The sequence below is a fragment of the Meleagris gallopavo genome, chromosome 5 (assembly GCF_905368555.1).
Source record: "Meleagris gallopavo chromosome 5, MGAL_WU_HG_1.1, whole genome shotgun sequence".
Classification (NCBI taxonomy): Eukaryota; Metazoa; Chordata; class Aves; order Galliformes; family Phasianidae; genus Meleagris; species Meleagris gallopavo.
This window is the reverse complement of record NC_139408.1, coordinates 36,481,349-36,498,499: the sequence shown is the minus strand read 5'-3', so window position 1 is coordinate 36,498,499 and position 17,151 is coordinate 36,481,349. Positions and strand designations below refer to the sequence as shown.

General features: G+C 34.6%; 1 protein-coding gene across 7 annotated transcripts in view; it reads left to right on the top strand.

Moving 5' to 3' along the window:
- SLC25A21 (solute carrier family 25 member 21) overlaps positions 1–17,151 on the top strand; it is a 227,000-nt gene that overhangs the window by 110,945 nt on the left and 98,904 nt on the right. For all 7 annotated transcript variants that reach the window (XR_014883641.1, XR_014883642.1, XM_085225254.1 and 4 more), the window contains one exon: positions 16,179–16,227. Coding sequence is in view for 5 of the 7 variants with exons in the window: in XM_085225254.1 (XP_085081380.1) it covers positions 16,179–16,227 (49 nt within the window). In the remaining 2 variants the exon portion in view is untranslated. The remainder of the gene's footprint in view (positions 1–16,178; positions 16,228–17,151) is intronic.

Genomic DNA, 17,151 nt, shown 5'->3' with positions numbered 1-17,151 from the left:
TCTGTGGCATATAAGAAATATTTAAAAAGTCTTCTTTCTGGCTGTTATTGCCAAGGCTTCCAATTAGCACAACTGGGGTTTTTAAGTCTCAGGAGACTTTCATTATTTTTGTAACTTGATGTTTCTCTTTACCTGGATCTTAGATAGCCCATGAAATCCTTCAAAAAAGCAAATTATTAGTTATTAATTAAGTAATTAATTATTAAGTAATTACGTGGTATTTTAATTTGACATATTTTTTACATATTGGGAACTGAGGTTATTATTTGTATTTTCAGGATTTATGGAAACAATTTTGTTTTCCTCTATGTTCTTACTGAGTATTTATCGATCTTGATTTCTAACATTCATATTTCCATAACATAAGTGCCTGTTATGAGAAACTTGTCTTAAAATTTGTTGTTGAAAATTATAAGATGAGCCTCTTGGATTATTTAATTTAAAAGGTAAATTATTGATAATCGTTATTTATTTCTTAAATCTATATGCTTTATCTGTAAGCACATGGCATTTTCTAAGCTTCTACAAGCAATTACAGTCATTATTCTAGCATCTTAGAAATAGATAGTATATACGCAGTACTTATTCTATGCAGTACTCAGTTAATCCAGAAAGCATTTTGATTCTTGGAGTCAGAGTTAGAAGGTTTACACTTGAGATGATTTCACATAGTTTAGGAATAGATCTAGAACCTTGAGATGAAATGCTTGCAGGAGTTTTGAGGGAAAGTCTGTTATTTTGTGAAATAAAGACTTCTGAAAGCTTGTGAGATCTCTTAATTCTGTTTTTATAAATACAGAAAAAATAACGTAGGATGATTTCCTAGCTCTAGTAACCTGATTTCAGTTCTAGGAAGCTTATGGGCCATTGTCATAGCAGCCGTTCTGCCTTTTGTGCTGAGCTGTGTCCCAAAACAGAAGGAAATATGCCTCTGGGTCTCTTCCTGCTGGAAGCACCAACTGAAATGTCCTCTGTAATTATGGGACTATTGACAGGAATAGGAAGACAAGCTGTTAGGGTAGCATATTCCTTAATTAGGGAAAAGTCCACCATTCTGATGGCAACATGCCACCACCTGGACCATGCATTTGAGAGTTTGCAAAAGAATTAAAATAATGTTGCCCTGTCTGTATGCAGATGATAAGGAACATTGGCCTCACACAACTTTGTAAAACACATGTGAGTACCTGATTGTGCATATAAATTTGCAAGCCTACAGACAGATGTTTGCTTCTGTGTGTATGCATGCACACACACTCTTCAGTTCAGGGAGATTCCTTTTGATTCTGAGGGTTCCCTGCTCAATCTTCAATTAATGTAGGGATACCTCAGAATTCAGACTTTTGTGCAGATTGTGCATACCTGGAATAAACACTGAAGTCTGGGGAAATTGTGTAATTAAACAGATAGGATTTTAATAAATTTAATAAGGCTAGATGTTCAGTTTAGATCAAACTGTACAAACACGAGTTTTTTGCTCTAAAGGGCAGACTCAAATCTGGTGGCCATTCCTGCTTTGGAATAAATCACTGTAAATTAGGTATTATTTTCTGAGATTACAGTAACATCTAAAAAAACAAGTAGGCACCTTCAATAGACAAAAGAATTGGCCACAGTATTGGCATCTTAAAAAAATGGCAAAGAAAGATGAAGATGAGTATGCACTATTCAGCACCTTTAAAAATATCACTGTGGAAGCCATCCGACAAGTTGTTTTAAGCCATCTTTGTTTATGTATATTAAGTCATCCTGTCAGTGTTGACAACAAAGAATTCACATACTTAACTCTTTTTTAACCCAATTCTTTTGTTCTTAGTGAGGTCAGATAAGGTACATGGAGTTTTCCCTTGCCAATACCCCTTCCCTGAAATTATCACTAACAGAACTTATTCTTTCTTTTAGCAACTGCGAAAATGATCTGATGTCTCTGTGCTAGGATTACAATTTCATGAATGGATCTCAAAAACCTGTCAGCTCAGTGACAGATTGTAGTTGCAATAGTTGCTCAAAATAAAGATCTTACAGTTTGGAGAGAATGCCATTTAAAAAATGAAATGAATAAAATATTGTGCCCTTTAAAGCAAGTCCAAAACAATCTTTTACAAATTTGTTTGTATAACGTATGTTTTTTGTTAACTATAACAACGCTTAGATGACAGTTTGTTTCTACATCACTTATGTAAAGGCTTGAGTATGAGATGCACTGTTCTTGGAAATGTAATATGGTTTTGATGATTAGTTTTCTGCATGGTATAACTTGTTTAGATGCTGTAGAGGCTAGATTTTAATTCTAGGTTTAACTAATCGTCACAAGATAATTTCCCAAACACCTTTCAAGTTTTTGTTTTCATAACAAGAAGCTGAATATAGCTTGGGCAACTAGCATTATAAAAAAAATCTCTGTGTGATTCAGAGGTTATTACTCTGTCAGAAAACTGCACTGGAACATGACTAGATTTTGAAACTAGTTATTACTATTATGTAAAGTATATAAGATTCTCTAACCTATTTTTTCCTACTTCCTGCAAGCCATTTTTAAAGAATGTATTATATCCATGCTGTTAGTACCACTTTATGTATGTACACTCCAAGTTTTCTGTGTGTTTGTTGTGATGCAATCACTTTTTTCTTATTAATTCACTGATAGTGTATTCAGGTAGGGATATGTGTTCCGTAATATCATTGTTGCAAGCTTGTATTTGGGAAAAAAAAAAAACAAATCAATAATATAAAAACAGTCCTTTACAAGTTTGTGTGAATACAACTGTTTGCCTTAACTGGTCACATGACTGTGCTGAAATATGATAATAAAAAATATTTCTGGAAATCCATGTTCTGATATTTAACTTCTCACGGTATTTTTAGTTGTAAGCTCTTGGGGAGTTGTTGATCAATGATGCCAAGTCCAACTAGTGGCCAGTAACTAGTGGCATTGCTTAGGAACTGATACTGGGAGCAGCAATGAATCAAGTCTTCATTAATAGGCTTGATGATGGGATGGAGAGCATTCTCAGCAAGTTTGTGAGTGGCACCAAAGGGAGTGGAGCAGAAGACCAGGGCTTTCGAGTGTCTGACTTAATTATGTAGGGATGTGCATTCCAAACTAAATCATACTGTATTTCATCCATAGCCCATACTGTATTCACAGTACTCTGTAATACCTACAGTATGAGCTGGTATGCCACTGGTAGATGAGCTGCAAATTACCTCAACAGCCACCAGTTGCCTTCTCTTTCTCTTTCAGATCACATCAACACTGTTCAGAGAATTAGTTCTATGACGGATCATCTGTGTTCTCTGGCAGTTAGTTTACATGTAAAAAACATTGTCAGTGATTAGAGATTGTATTACAGAAATAAATGGTGATTAAAGAATTCTCATTTGATTTTTTGATTCATTTTGTTCTGAAAGTAAATTATCTTGCTTTACAAAACTGAGCAGAGAAAAAAAAAAAAGAAAAAACAAGAAAGAAAGACCCTTAGGAAATCAGAGTTACTTTCAGCACAACAGAATAAGGACATTTTCCACCTTACCTGGGAAAATGCTTTCCACAAAGGAAGAAGTTGAGAATAGCTATCAGTAGTGGTAGTAAGTCCTCGTGCATTCAGTAGAAAATGTAGGATGTTTTTTTCTTGATGAGTTCAGCATTAGCAGCTTCCTCTTGGAGGATTATTGTTCTGTCTTTGTGTTAATTAGAGATACACTTTTTGTCCTTCTTATTTGTTTACTTTTTTTTTGTTTTTTAATGCTGACAAGCTGCTGCTGTGATTGTTTTGGAAAGAGGAGAAGGTGCTAGTGCTTGAAAATGCTGAAGATAGGTTAAAATTCTAGACATGGCATGTTAACATTTCCCAGTTAACACGTGGCTTTGTAATAGATTTCTCTGAAACTTTGCTATGATATACTGCCAGCAAATGGGAGTGGTGAAAAACACTGGGAAGACCAGTGACTGTTAAAATAACACAAAATAGTGGTGCTGTCATCACCTATTGCCGTAACATAGAGTTAGAAAAAAAATGCATGCACTAAGAAGAATCTAGAGTATTTTACAGTGTTTTGTACAGGAATCTTACTCAAAAAAGTATTTTATCTTTATTTTATCTATAGGTACTTGATAATGTATTCAGCAGCTTTAGCACCAATTGTCCAGTTCCTTGCTGGGATACGTTAGCAGACTTCTCTGAAATGCTAGAAAGCTGCATTGCTTTAAGTCAATAAATGTTTACAAGCTTCAGTGGAAATTTTGGACAGAAAAGAATCGAAGATGGGTGTGTTTGTGAGGGGGTGCTTTACTGCAAAAGTATTTAATTTTTACTTACTTATGCGAATCTCTACAAAATGAATGAGCCCTGCCTGCAAATGTTAAGTACAACATCTTTAATGAAAATCTAAATCTTACAGTGGCAGTAGGTGTACCTAATTTTAACAGTAATATATTCTTATATACTATACTTCTTGGTAGTGGTAAAACAGAAAAAAAAATGTATTTGAAAATTTCAGGAGTATGCAAACACTGGATGAAAATCTAAATTTATGCAGTATTAACTTTTTGTTTCTAATTAAATGAAATATTTACTAGAAAGAGTCTCAACTTTAAAACAGCTAATTTTGGCAGCGTAAAAAAGATTTTCTGTTGTATAATTGATTTTGATACAGATATACTTGATTATTTCATCACTGTTTTTCCCACTGAAGAGGAAAAGTTTGGTGTGAATTTAATCTTTTATATTAAAGATCAGAATAAATGAAGAAAATGTCATTTGAGACTAAAGTTATAGCAATTCGAATGAGAAAAAACATTGTCTTATAATTGCTTTTATGTAATATTCATTATTAAACAACAGAAAGATCATGCAAGATGTTTTTCAGTAGCCATCTGGAATTAAGTTTTTACATTTGTATAGCAGTAGTATATCTATACTTTTGGATTCTATCATAAGTACATTTTCACTAGACAGGGAAGATAGAATTTAAAGTGGTTTAGGTTCCCATGAAAGTTTTGTAAAGCATTATCAGCCATGGAGTTGTTTCACAGCCAATTCAAAAAGTAGGAGCTGCTCAGTTTACATTCCAGCAATTAGTGGAGGATTTCGGGAGGGGGGGATCAAGAGGGAGAATACAACTTACCCAGTTCTTTCAACTATCTTGATGTGAACCACGTTTTTTTGCATAAACAACAACAATAAAAAATAACCCAAAACATTCAAACACGGATTAGTAGACAGAGATATTGCTACAAAAACACTTTCTAAAACTAAGATGGATGCAGTTTGGTATGTTAGGGTGCAGCAATGTCAAATCCTAATTCTGAAATGTTTGCTTTTCTTCATGGTCAGTTGTCTCAATCTCTAGCTACTGGTCATCCAATACTAAGCTTACCCTAGATGAAAATTAGCTTTTTTTTTTTGTGAAGTGTCATGTGTTTTGCCGTATTGCATGTGGGGTAACATCACTGATTTGAAGTTTGTAGTTCAGAAGTAGTGGATTACTGCTTATACACTTTGTTCCTGGGTAGATTTTATTTAAAATTGAGATGTAATCATAGATCTTAAATTAATGATGGGAACAGGAAATATTCTTTTTTGATATTTCTGAAATGTTTCTGTTCACATCATCGTGAAAGTGAAGCTGTTGAAATTTTGTGTGGGGAGTGAGGGAGAAAACTCACCCTGGGATAGTTTCTCACTTTGTGACTAGTTGATTCACCTCAGAGCATATACTTCACACTATGATTTTTGCACTTCTAATTTTTCATAGCACTGTGGAGTTCAGCAGTTGTTCCAAAACAACCTGCTCAAAGTTCTTGTTCTCAGCTTGTTCCATGGCTAACCAGTATATTTTTGACAAAATTTGTATTTTTCTTTAACTACCTGGCATCTTTTTAGTCAGAAGAATGATTTATGTTCACTGATTCCAGAAAAAAATAAGGTTTTACTCCACTTTATAATCTTATAGGAACATTTCTTATAGGAATCTTTTAGGAACATTTCCTTCTTGCTGTTAGATTTGTTGTTGGACAAGCTTTAATTTGAACTTTCTTATACCTTGTGTTCAGTGTCCTAAACTGAAATTTTTAGGTCAGAAATGATACATTTTCAAGGTAACATAGAGTAGGGCATAGAAAATTACTGTTATCTTTACTTTCAGCATTACTATGCCCATTTCTATTTGCTTTCTTCAACCTGAACAGCAACTGGCACTGTCATTTTATTATTCATGCATCTAGATACTTTATGTGATTATACTGATAGTTCAAAACATAATGGAAAAAATCTACATCTCGTTAATAACTATTCAAATATTCTTAACTTCAGGAAATATTTGGCAAAAATAAGCATGTTTATTTGATTTTTAAACTCAATTTTATTCTGTTCATGCAAATTTCTCCTTTGGTGTAGAAGTAGTTTTGACTCCTGTTTTAAATCCAGTCTCTTAAATGACAGGTGAAAGATGCATGCCTCTTGAATTAAGTGATAAATAATTGAAGTTTTCAGCTATACAGTTGGGGTCAGAATTAGAAGATTTGAAGAGTAAAGTTGAGGTGCAACAATAATCTCTCAAGGTTCCTAGTTTAGGAGGAAGTTCTTACTGAATCCCATTCAGAAGAATTTCTTGAAGAATATAGTTTTGCTTCTCATCACACCTGCTTGCTGATTCCAGTATTGATACTATGGCAGGCTTTTTGACTGCTTGTGAACCTTACGATTATGGCATTTGAAGGAGTCTACAAACAATTTAGCACATGATTAATTAAACTTTCCTAGGGAAGACTACAAGGTTTACATTTTTAAACAGAACATATGGGTTACAAATTGCTTTTACATACACAGAAGGAGATCTGAGGATTTTGAGGTCAGTTCCAAATCAAGCCTTTGGTTTGTGGCAGGGGGTTGGAACTTGATGATCCTTGGGTCCCTTCCAACCCAAGTCATTCTTTGATTCTACAGTTAAGTTAGCAGATTTGATTAGTTAATTCTTTTTATGACTGGACCTAATCCAAAATCCATCCACCTCAGTGTCTTTATATAATGCCTGTGCTGCGTAGAGAGACTTCTAAGTAATGGGATCTGTGTAAAAAGGGGCACGAGGGAGTGCAGATATGTGACTTTCTTTATAAATATCTCGTAGCCTTTGTGTTATAATTATCTGTTGACATCATGGGAAGTGCTTTATTCAAAGCTTATGTATTCAAAAATACTTTTATTGAGGAACGTAAAACCTTCACACTGAATTCAGTGTGAAGGTTATCGTATTCCTTTGAACATGTTCTTTAGCTTCCTAGCAATGAAGACAAAGCTGATCTTCTTGAAATGCATGTTAGTAGATCTGAACGTCTCTTAGCATCATTGCCAATTTCAATTATTGTAGCCCGTGTGGAGTATCCTGTGGAAGTGCAGTAGTTCTGTGCCAACAGAGAGGTGCTTGCTTGCCTTTCAGTTTTCTGTGAGATTCCTTCTCAGGTGATATTTATGCATTGCAATGTTGAGTAGTATACAAAGGAGCATAAATAAATAACTATATCTAAGTTCAAGAATCATTCAATTTTAACACTCCAAATGCTGAGTAATTTGTAGCTCTGGCAAGTAAAACCAAAATCCTCAGGTAGCAGTGGTTCCATAGTCAGATCAAGGTTTTTTCAAAGTCTTGTATTAAATATTTTAAATTTGTATTATGTTTAAATTCATGTAATGACACAATCCTCAAGGACAGGTCAGAAGGCCTGTTGAATGTGGGACAAAGAGACCATAAAGAATCTGGTCAGATGTAGCTAATTAAAGGTAAATGAAGGACAGCTGCTTTTTATGTTTCTAGCACATCTTTGATCTGCTCTACCCCTCAGACCTCTGTGGACAAGGTAGTTAAATACAAACTAGGAGGCCTATTTTAAAGACATTAAAGCCCTCCGGGGCAATCGAGTGACAGTCCAAGCAGCCATAAGCTCCTTGCTTTATTCATTAGAGAACTTTAAATGTGTCAAGAAATAGAATAATGTCCATGCTCTTAGATCAGCATTAGCAATGAAGATTACAACAGCTTTGGGACGTATGAATGGGCAAACTTCTTATGAAAACAAGTTTATTGAGCAGCATTTTACTACAACAGCAAAGAAAATACAGGTTACACATTTTCATTGTGGGAATATTGATTCAATATGCACTGAAATATCTAAGTCTGTGGTGACACGAACATCGAATAACCCAGTGCTGACCTCAGTGGGTCTCTTCGGTTGTGTTTCAAAAAACTTCCTCTTCAGACACAAGTGATGGAAAGAATATGTCATCTGTGAGTGACATAATAGTATGTAATGCTTGCCAAAGTACTTATGGAGAATTTACTCGAAATATAGACTTTCACTTGTGTCTAGAGACTCAGACACTTAAGTTTGTAAATTGCAAGTGTTTATTTTATAAGATGAAGCTTTAATGACAGTACAAAATCAGTAAAAGATGTATAAAGACTTAATAAAGAAAAAAATAGCAGTTGTATGAGCAACTCTATTGCTAATCATTTCAGAAAAAGTGATTTTGTCCAGAATTATTTGTGAGTCCAATTTTTTTTTTTTTTTTTTTTTTTGAGAATTGGAATAGAAGAGGAAATTAAGATGAAGCAACATTCTAAATGGTGAATTCTGGAGATGCATGTCACATTACTTCACTAATCTTTAAGAAATCAGAGAAAATATTTTATAGTTTCAGTTTCTTATTTTGATATCTATTCATTTCTTTAGCGGGACCACAGTAATTTATACCACCTAAGGATGCAGTATGTTTTTGAGCTTTTCCTGTGTGCTCTTTTGTTTTTTCTCAATTATCATTTGTGCCAGAACCTAAACATTGCTTATGTTTGCGTAATCAAATTTTCCGTAGTATTCAACCTTACTTAGTCAGCTTTGTTTTTTTAAAATCAAATAAAATTGTGAGGAATCTGGAATATAAAATGTGGTTATGTCTATTGTCTTTGAGTATGCCATAAATGCAAATCTTATAGGTCTTACTATATAGAGAGTAATAGATTTACATGGCATTTTATTCAGAAAGGCTCTGTGAGTAGTGCGGTAGGAACTGCTTGCTTATGAAAGTGCAGTGCTACCAGAATCTGGAAGAACTTCTCTTCCAAAGAGATGGAGATGAAGTTAAAGATTGTCTTTGAGTAGCCACTGATTTTCCTGGATGTTTTGGCATTTCCTTCTAGCCTTATTATAAAGGCATTTAACTATACGTAAAACTAACTCCAAATTTTTGTAGATGTGTTTGAAGGCAATTATGTAGGTACTTCTTCATTTCTTCATACTCATACATGTGAAGTTAATCAAGCCGGTACGTCTATGAACTGAGTACTTAATGTATCCATTTTAAAATGAGCAATAAAAATTTCAAATGACACTGGAAGATTACCTTTGTTTTTTTAAGAGAAAACAGTATTCAAATGAGCACTGAACAGTTAATTTGAAGCATATCTCAAGATTCACTGAGCTCTATTCTAGGCAATAGCAAGTATAAATATGTGGGTATTGCTGGCAGCTTGAGCTGATTCAGCTGATAGTGCCAAAAACATTGTGAAAAGTAAAAAATGAATAAATTTATGCTAAATTTAGAGTACTTTGCAATGCATACTTTCAACATTATAGATGGATTTCTTTTTCCACCAGAGCAAAGAAATATATTGGTATATAATTGGTAATTATTACAGAATTCTGATAAATGTAAGATAGATGCAGACTGTGGATCTGGTTAAATTACACCTATTTTATTTACAGTTGATTTACATTTATCAGCTTAACTGTGTCTTAGATTGAAAAAGATGAAAAGCATTTTCTGTGTTAGAATGGCTGTGAAAGAGAAATACAATAGCTTGATAGGACCATTTATCTTCAATTTAGAGATACTATAAAGATAAATCAAATTGAAATAAGATGAAAGATAATCTCAGGGATGGTTGGTTTTTTTTGTTTGTTTGTTTGTTTGAAGGCAACGCTTATTTTTTCCTTCTTTTTTTCTTCCCCATAAATTGTCAGTAACGTGAAGAAAAAGATTAAGATCTTCACCATACATTTCATATTCATATACACTCTGATTTATTACTAGAGCGACCTCTTGCTACTTATGAGACATCACAAGGTGAAATTAGCCATTTCAAAGGCTGTAAGTGCAGATAAATGTTTATGAATTTGTGCCCAGGTATAGTGAAAGCTTAGTTTTGAGTATATTAATTTGTGCTATTGCTGTTTCAGAAGATCCATGTCATTTTCTGTCATTATTCACATAAATGCTGTAACCCAGTTTTTCAAGCTCAGCAAAAATAACGGAATATAATTACCATTCTCTTTTATTTGCAACAGAACTGAACAGTTCAATATCTGGTAATAGGAATGAATTTTATGCTTTCTTTACCTGGGCACGGACCAGTGAAATCATGCTGATTCTACATGAGTGTTGTCAGTGCCTATGTTGAGCAGTTTAAACTGTCGTGAGTACCAATATGACCACAGCTCTGGATTAGGACTTCAGAATTGGAGACCAGAATTGTAAATCCATAGCTGAGCAGCAGCCAGTCCAGAGGACCAAAAAAAAACTAACTTCCAGCTTAGCTTCCTCACATCTAAGATGCAATTCTCTGGTAAGCAACTTTTCTTTGAAACTCTGAAGATTAAAATGCTAGTTTGCTGCACAACCGAATAGCCCTCACTAATTCAACAGAGGCTGAATTGCTTTTGTGAAGAAGGCTCTGAAAACCCCCTATAAAACTCTCACAATCTTCAGCAGAGGTGCTATGGACCAAACATCAAAAGCTTCTGTCTGCAGCTGAAGTCCTCTGCTTTTCTGAAAGCCAAACAGTCTACTGCCCCCCAGGTTTCAGATAGCAATGCTGCACTGGCAGGCTGCCTCTAATAAGGAAACACTGTTGCCTAGCAAGATGTTGAGCAGGACCCAGCTCATCATGTAGGCATGCAAAAGCTGCCTTCTTATAAGAAGCACTAGGTAATGATGGCAAACCAGGAGCTCCTGTTGAGATTATCATGATCAGCTAATACATTTTTAAACACTGGTATTACTGTCTCTGCCAAGAGAAAAATCATATTCAACATCTTGTTTAATTAATTTGTTTTCTAGCATATTTTCTCAGTGTAGACAAGATTTCTAGTGAAGAATGACTCATGAATGCTGCGTTGCCATTATGGAGTTTTTTTGAACTAAGGATCCATTTCTCCCTATTTTCTAATGTGAGCATTGATTTGGCTCATTACTTAGTAATTAATTAATGATTTTTGAGGAGCTCCAGGGTAGTTAATTTTATACCAAACTTCTAAATAGAATCATGGGCAAGAGTTAAAATATGCATCCCTTTCTTTAGTAATGACTAATGTGTAGATCTTTTTCAGCATATCGCATACTAACTGCTGAATAGATTTTCTTGTTGAACTACTTAACACTTACTTTAAATAGGAAGGGCACAATATGTGACCATCTCTGTGGAAAAGGAGTAAAGTGATATATGTATTATGGTGAATCTAGAGTTTTGTTGTTTTTTTTATGACTCAGATTTACGCTTACGGAACAGGTAAAAGCATTATATATCTATAAATATATAGCAGAAGAGCAGGCTAACAAAAATTAGCCTGTATGGAATAGACTGCAGGGATGCTTTTTTTTTTTTTTTTTTTAACAGTCATTGATTATTCTTCTAACAATACCATCATAATCTTCCACTTGATATTGTCAAACCGTTTTAGCTAACAGACAATCATAAGAATATGTCATTGTTTTTATTAGGATACAAAGAGCAACACAAGATTTTGTCTGTCAGACATATATTCTCAGAAGGAAATGCATAGTATACATAAAATATTTATCATCATTTCTTACCTTGTAACTATGTCTACATAAAAGCCAAAATAAATACAGACTGTTCCAACTATACAATGCACAGCGCCTAAAGTGTTTATTGCCACATTTTCTATGACCAGTCTCCTTTCTGTTGTGGTTCTCCAGTGACTGTGTTATTCCAGGGAAATGAGTAACACAAGGGTAGGAGGGTGCATAATGACTTCTGAGCAGTAGGGGGTTGTCTGAACTAACACACATGGATCATGCTCTGCATCTCCTCAGTCTGTACTGGAACACCCTTTCATGGTGCATTTTGCAGAAAACATATAGAAGGTCAGCTACTCAGATTTCTATGCAAGACAGGGCAATGTGTATCACAGATACAGCAAAACAGTCAGTTCATAGGTTCTAAGAAGATCTGAAGGCAAGAATTTGTCCAATTTGACCAAAACCATAATGATTCTATTCTTCTCTGTGCTATTAAGCAAGTATTGTTAGCTACATTTCATTCTTTTTTTCCTATTCAGTGAACATGCAATAATGGAATCATTCTTGTTTTGAAGAGTCATAGCATTTTCTGGAAATATTATATGTTCATTGGTACAAGATTTGTGTGTATGATGGAACAATGGAACAAAGAGCAAAGGAACTTAACATACCTACCACTCACTGAAATGTTTACTTTGAAGAGAAGACTGCCAATTTGATATTTTAAGTGTGACTCTTGTAGAGGGAAATGTAATGTAATCCATTATGGAAAACAGTTTAAAAACAGGCAGTATTAGCTGGAAAATGGAAAATGTTCTACCTAGGAGAGTTGCTTCGGTTCAGTATTCTCTGACATTTTCTCCCTCTGCAGCCTTACCTAATCAACATCATGGTTTACATAACAGAACTCTGGACTTCCCTCTTGGTTGTTGATTTTTCACTTGTGTACATTCAAAATGTTGTCAATGATGATAGCTGGTTATTTCTTCTACACACAGATTTTTATTGTCTTATTTTATTGTTAGTATCCAGTTTTCACAAGGAACTTTTTCCCACCCAGAAGACAACAAAGGTTGGATTGCTCCAGTAATTGTTCTTTCCTATGTTTCCTTTGGGCTCTTGTTCAGTTTGTTGGATCTGAATTGCTAACATAATTAGACCATTATAAATCACTCTGAATTAGTTCACATGTGACATCACCAAGGTGGCCCAATGGGACTATTAGAACATGTTTTTGGACAATCTATCTGTGTAGCTATGTTGACTACTTTATCATGAAAATAAAGTTGGTAAACAGTAGTCTTTTCATTATGACAAATTAAAATATATTGCACCATATCTATTTAACTAATTAGATTTTCATAGTGCTAATAGAATTTGCCACAAACCTGATGAATATTAGCTGAAGAAAGAGCAATATATTTTATTTTATTGGACACATCTCAGAGTGCTTGTAATTTAGTAAGGCCACCACACTTTCTGGGCAGGCTATCAAGTAGGATGTTGTAATGATCTGCATGACTACTATAGTAGATGGAAAAATGTAGCTTGTGTTTGTAGCTGTTCCATTAACATCTTGCACAGTGTGCACTCCTTTTGTGCTCTTCAGAGAATCTTGTAATAATCCCAAGTAATTATACATTGTTTAAAACCTAGTATGTAATTAAATGATGATACAAAAGACGGACTGAGAAAAAGAGCTAACCAATAGAATCCTGAAGTAATCAAAACAGACCTCTTGCCAAAGACCTTGGAATTCATCTGATTCAGTTGCTGGAAGAATGCCTGAATTAAAAATTATTCTATGAGGACCAAGAGCCAAATTCTGGCACTATACACTTTTCTCCCAAAATGGATATTAATGCTACAAAAACATAATAGGGTGAACAGCCCCTGGCCCCATGCTTGCCCCCCTACTGTTGTTTGTATCTGCCAAAACAAGACAGAAGAGAAGATCTAACACTTGCAGGTGAGAGAAGTTAAAAAAGGAGGGTCGTTAGAAAAGAAAAAACTCATAGGGAGTGCCAGCACTGAAACACTTGACTGCAGCTCTATTTGTAAAGCACCTGTTGGCAGCTGTGGAGTAGTTTATAGGATTTGGGACAGAATGAGGACAGAAAACTTACAGTCCATGTTTGCCTATGTGACATGTGATTTGTTTTTGTTTTATTAAAAGTCATTCCTGGGCAATAATTAGGCAATAAATATATCTATTCACAAATAAAATCTACACCTCTAACTTTCTAGAAAAAAAAGATATTAAAAATATTAAATCACATGATTTTGAATGAATTTCATTAATATTAATATTTATATTAGTTTGATGGCTGATGCCATCTGTGTTATCTTCCTTTTTTGCAGAAATGAAGTGTTGAGTAGGGTGGCAAGAAAATATGGCAAAGCAATAGTCAAATATTACTTTGATAGTTTCATTCAAACACAGCCAGAAGAGGCTGGGTGTAAGGGGTTATCTCGCCAGTTTTATGTTTTGCAAGCATTATACATTACAGCGTAATTGTAGAAAAGTGGGAAAAATTGTAACTTCCAGTAAATATTTTATGCAAGTAATTCAATTTAGATATTTTAAGATCTTCGCAAACTTTCATGTAAACTCCTGTTCAAATGCATCTGGTTGAGATTTTAGTATTACAGCTTATACCCTCCTGTTACTAACTTGAAAAACTAATTGTGTAGTCATGTGCAAAAATCTTTGCAGTCTTTTGATGCTTATTCTTTCTTAAGATAAATATATAATTATTATGAATAATGTATTCAGTATGTATGGTATGCTAAGCAGAAAACTGTGATTTTTAAATATAGATATTTATTATAAGTTGAGCTAAAAGCTCTTGCATTTACTGGCTAACTTTCCTTTGACTATAATGAGATTTTTCACTCCACCAATACTTTGTTTCAGTGATAGGCTAATTTTTTTACATAAACTTTAAAAAAAAAAAAAAAAAAAAAAGACTAAGAGGAATCTTCTTATCCTTAAAGAGAGTCCACAAGAAAGAGTATTTATCAAGGTGTTAATGCTTAGACAAAGGTTAGTGGATTAAAGCTAAAAGAGGACCCATTTAGATTAGATGTTAGAAAAAAATTCTTTACTCAGTGGATGGTGAGGCACTGGCAGGAGCTGCCCAGATAAGCTGTGGATGTCCCATCCCCAGTGGCATTCAAGGCTAGGCTGAATGGGGCTCTGGGCAGCCTGAGTTGGTGGCAGGCACCCTGCCTACAGCAGGGGAGCTGGAACTAGATGATCTTTAAGGTCCCTTCCAACCTAAGCCATTTTGATTCTTTGATTCTGGAATCTAGTATCCTTGACACACAGATGTAAATTTGCTCAGTTATTATAAATCCTTAAACATTTATATAGTTGTTTTTCTCATTTCTGAATATTGAGATCTCAAAAATGTACATTTACTGTTATACTGATAAATACATGTTCTTCTTGTATGCTTGGTGTTTGACATATGAATGGTATATAAAATGATTAGAGAAATACACAGGTCTAGAAAACCTGTGATGAGAAATGAGAAAATATATAGAAAATCTGAAGTTCTCTGAAATAACAAAAGGCAGCATATGCCATGGATCGAGGCAATAAGTGGGTGGTAAAGGTCTGGGTTTTTCATGAGGTGGCAGCTGGGTGGAAAACAGTAATGGAACCAGCTTTGAAGCCAGTGGTTTTCAAGTGCATTAGGGATTTTCCAGATCTCTTCTTTTGCCAGAATTTTCCCTGTGCCATCCACACCCTCCACTCTTGGACATGGAAAGTCCCCAGCACGTGAATTTAAGTGTTTATGATGGCTGGTGGAACAGGAAGGGAGAACACGTGGACAGCATTCAGCATTAGCGTTAGACAAGATGAAGAGCCAATAAGGCCTCAGCTCAAATAGCCATCTCAAGAACGGCTGGTCATTTTAATACCGGGTTCATCAGAGCCGCCAACACTGTCTTCCTTAACGGCAGTATTTTTAAGGATTAGTCACATATGACAAAGAAGCTTGTGTTAACTCTGAACTCTTTCTTTCACTACTTTCTGCGAGAATTAATGTATTTGTTTATGATGGCAGCCAAATATTCCTGGTGATCTTCAGGCAAGAACTGAGCAGAAATGATGAATAAAGTGATCCCATAGCTAATATGTGCTAGCTTTCCTCTCTGCAGCAAACAACTATCACTTAGCTTAGTGTCTAAAATCTTTGAAGAAGAGTATGCTGAATACATGAGGTATTTAAGTACTGTAACATTAAGGATACCTTTAGGTTTTCACTTTTCAAAGTTCAAGAACTAGCTAAGTCAATGAAAATGAAATTGGTTTGCACAAGTGCTTATTAGGCCATTTTTATTATTATTTTATAGGTCTTGTAGAAATTTGCCTGATGCATCCCCTTGATGTAGTGAAAACAAGGTAAGATTCTGCTCGGACAGGTTTTGTTGACACTGGAAGACATCCAGTTTAGGAGCTGTCAGAAAATAAAAAGCTAGAACTTCTCCAAGTAAGATAACTTCTGTCTTTAATGGCATTTGTATTTACTTACCTATATCTGCAGCATTTGACAGTTGGAATTTGAATAGCATAACACATTTCTGGTTAGAGGTCATCTAAAGGTGATAAATATATTTTATGACACGTATTTTGAGGTTGTAATGAAATCCTCCTGTATGAAGATGGCTACAATTAAATTTGCTTCCAATATATATTATCTGCAGTAATTTTTTTTTTATGTAAATGGGAAATAACATATTGCCTCCATTGTCAGAGATCTCTGAGACCTGACACAAATGATAAAAATGTTGAAATGGAGTGTTTCATGTTTGCTGTGTAACTTCATGCTTTTACCTTTTGCCGCTATTTTCTTTTCTGACTACTTGTTTATGTGAGTATAAATGATGAAGTGACCTGGAAAATTTGGCTATACCTTTTTTTTCTTCAATGTTGTTTTTGAGATGGAAGAATAATAGTTGTGTTTCTAGTTTTTTGAATATATTTTTCCTTTTCCTTTTTCAGTTTGCATACTGATTCTTAAGTCAGTGTTACCATATACGAAAGGCAAACTAGAATGCAGAAGTATACAAGAAAGAGGAGAAAAAATGTCACTCCATGCATACTTCATGCAATACCTATACTTACTATATAGTTACCTCTGTATAGTTTTCACCCATCTAACTAAAAAAGCTTCACTGGAACATGAATCAAACCTCTACAAATGATGAAGAGAACAGCTGTGTTGGCTAGAATATGTTTGAAGCTGTCAATGAGGACTTGAGTCATCACTGAGTCTGGTTTGTTAGTCAGCATGTTGGTATAGATGTATTTTAGGTTCTTCTGAGG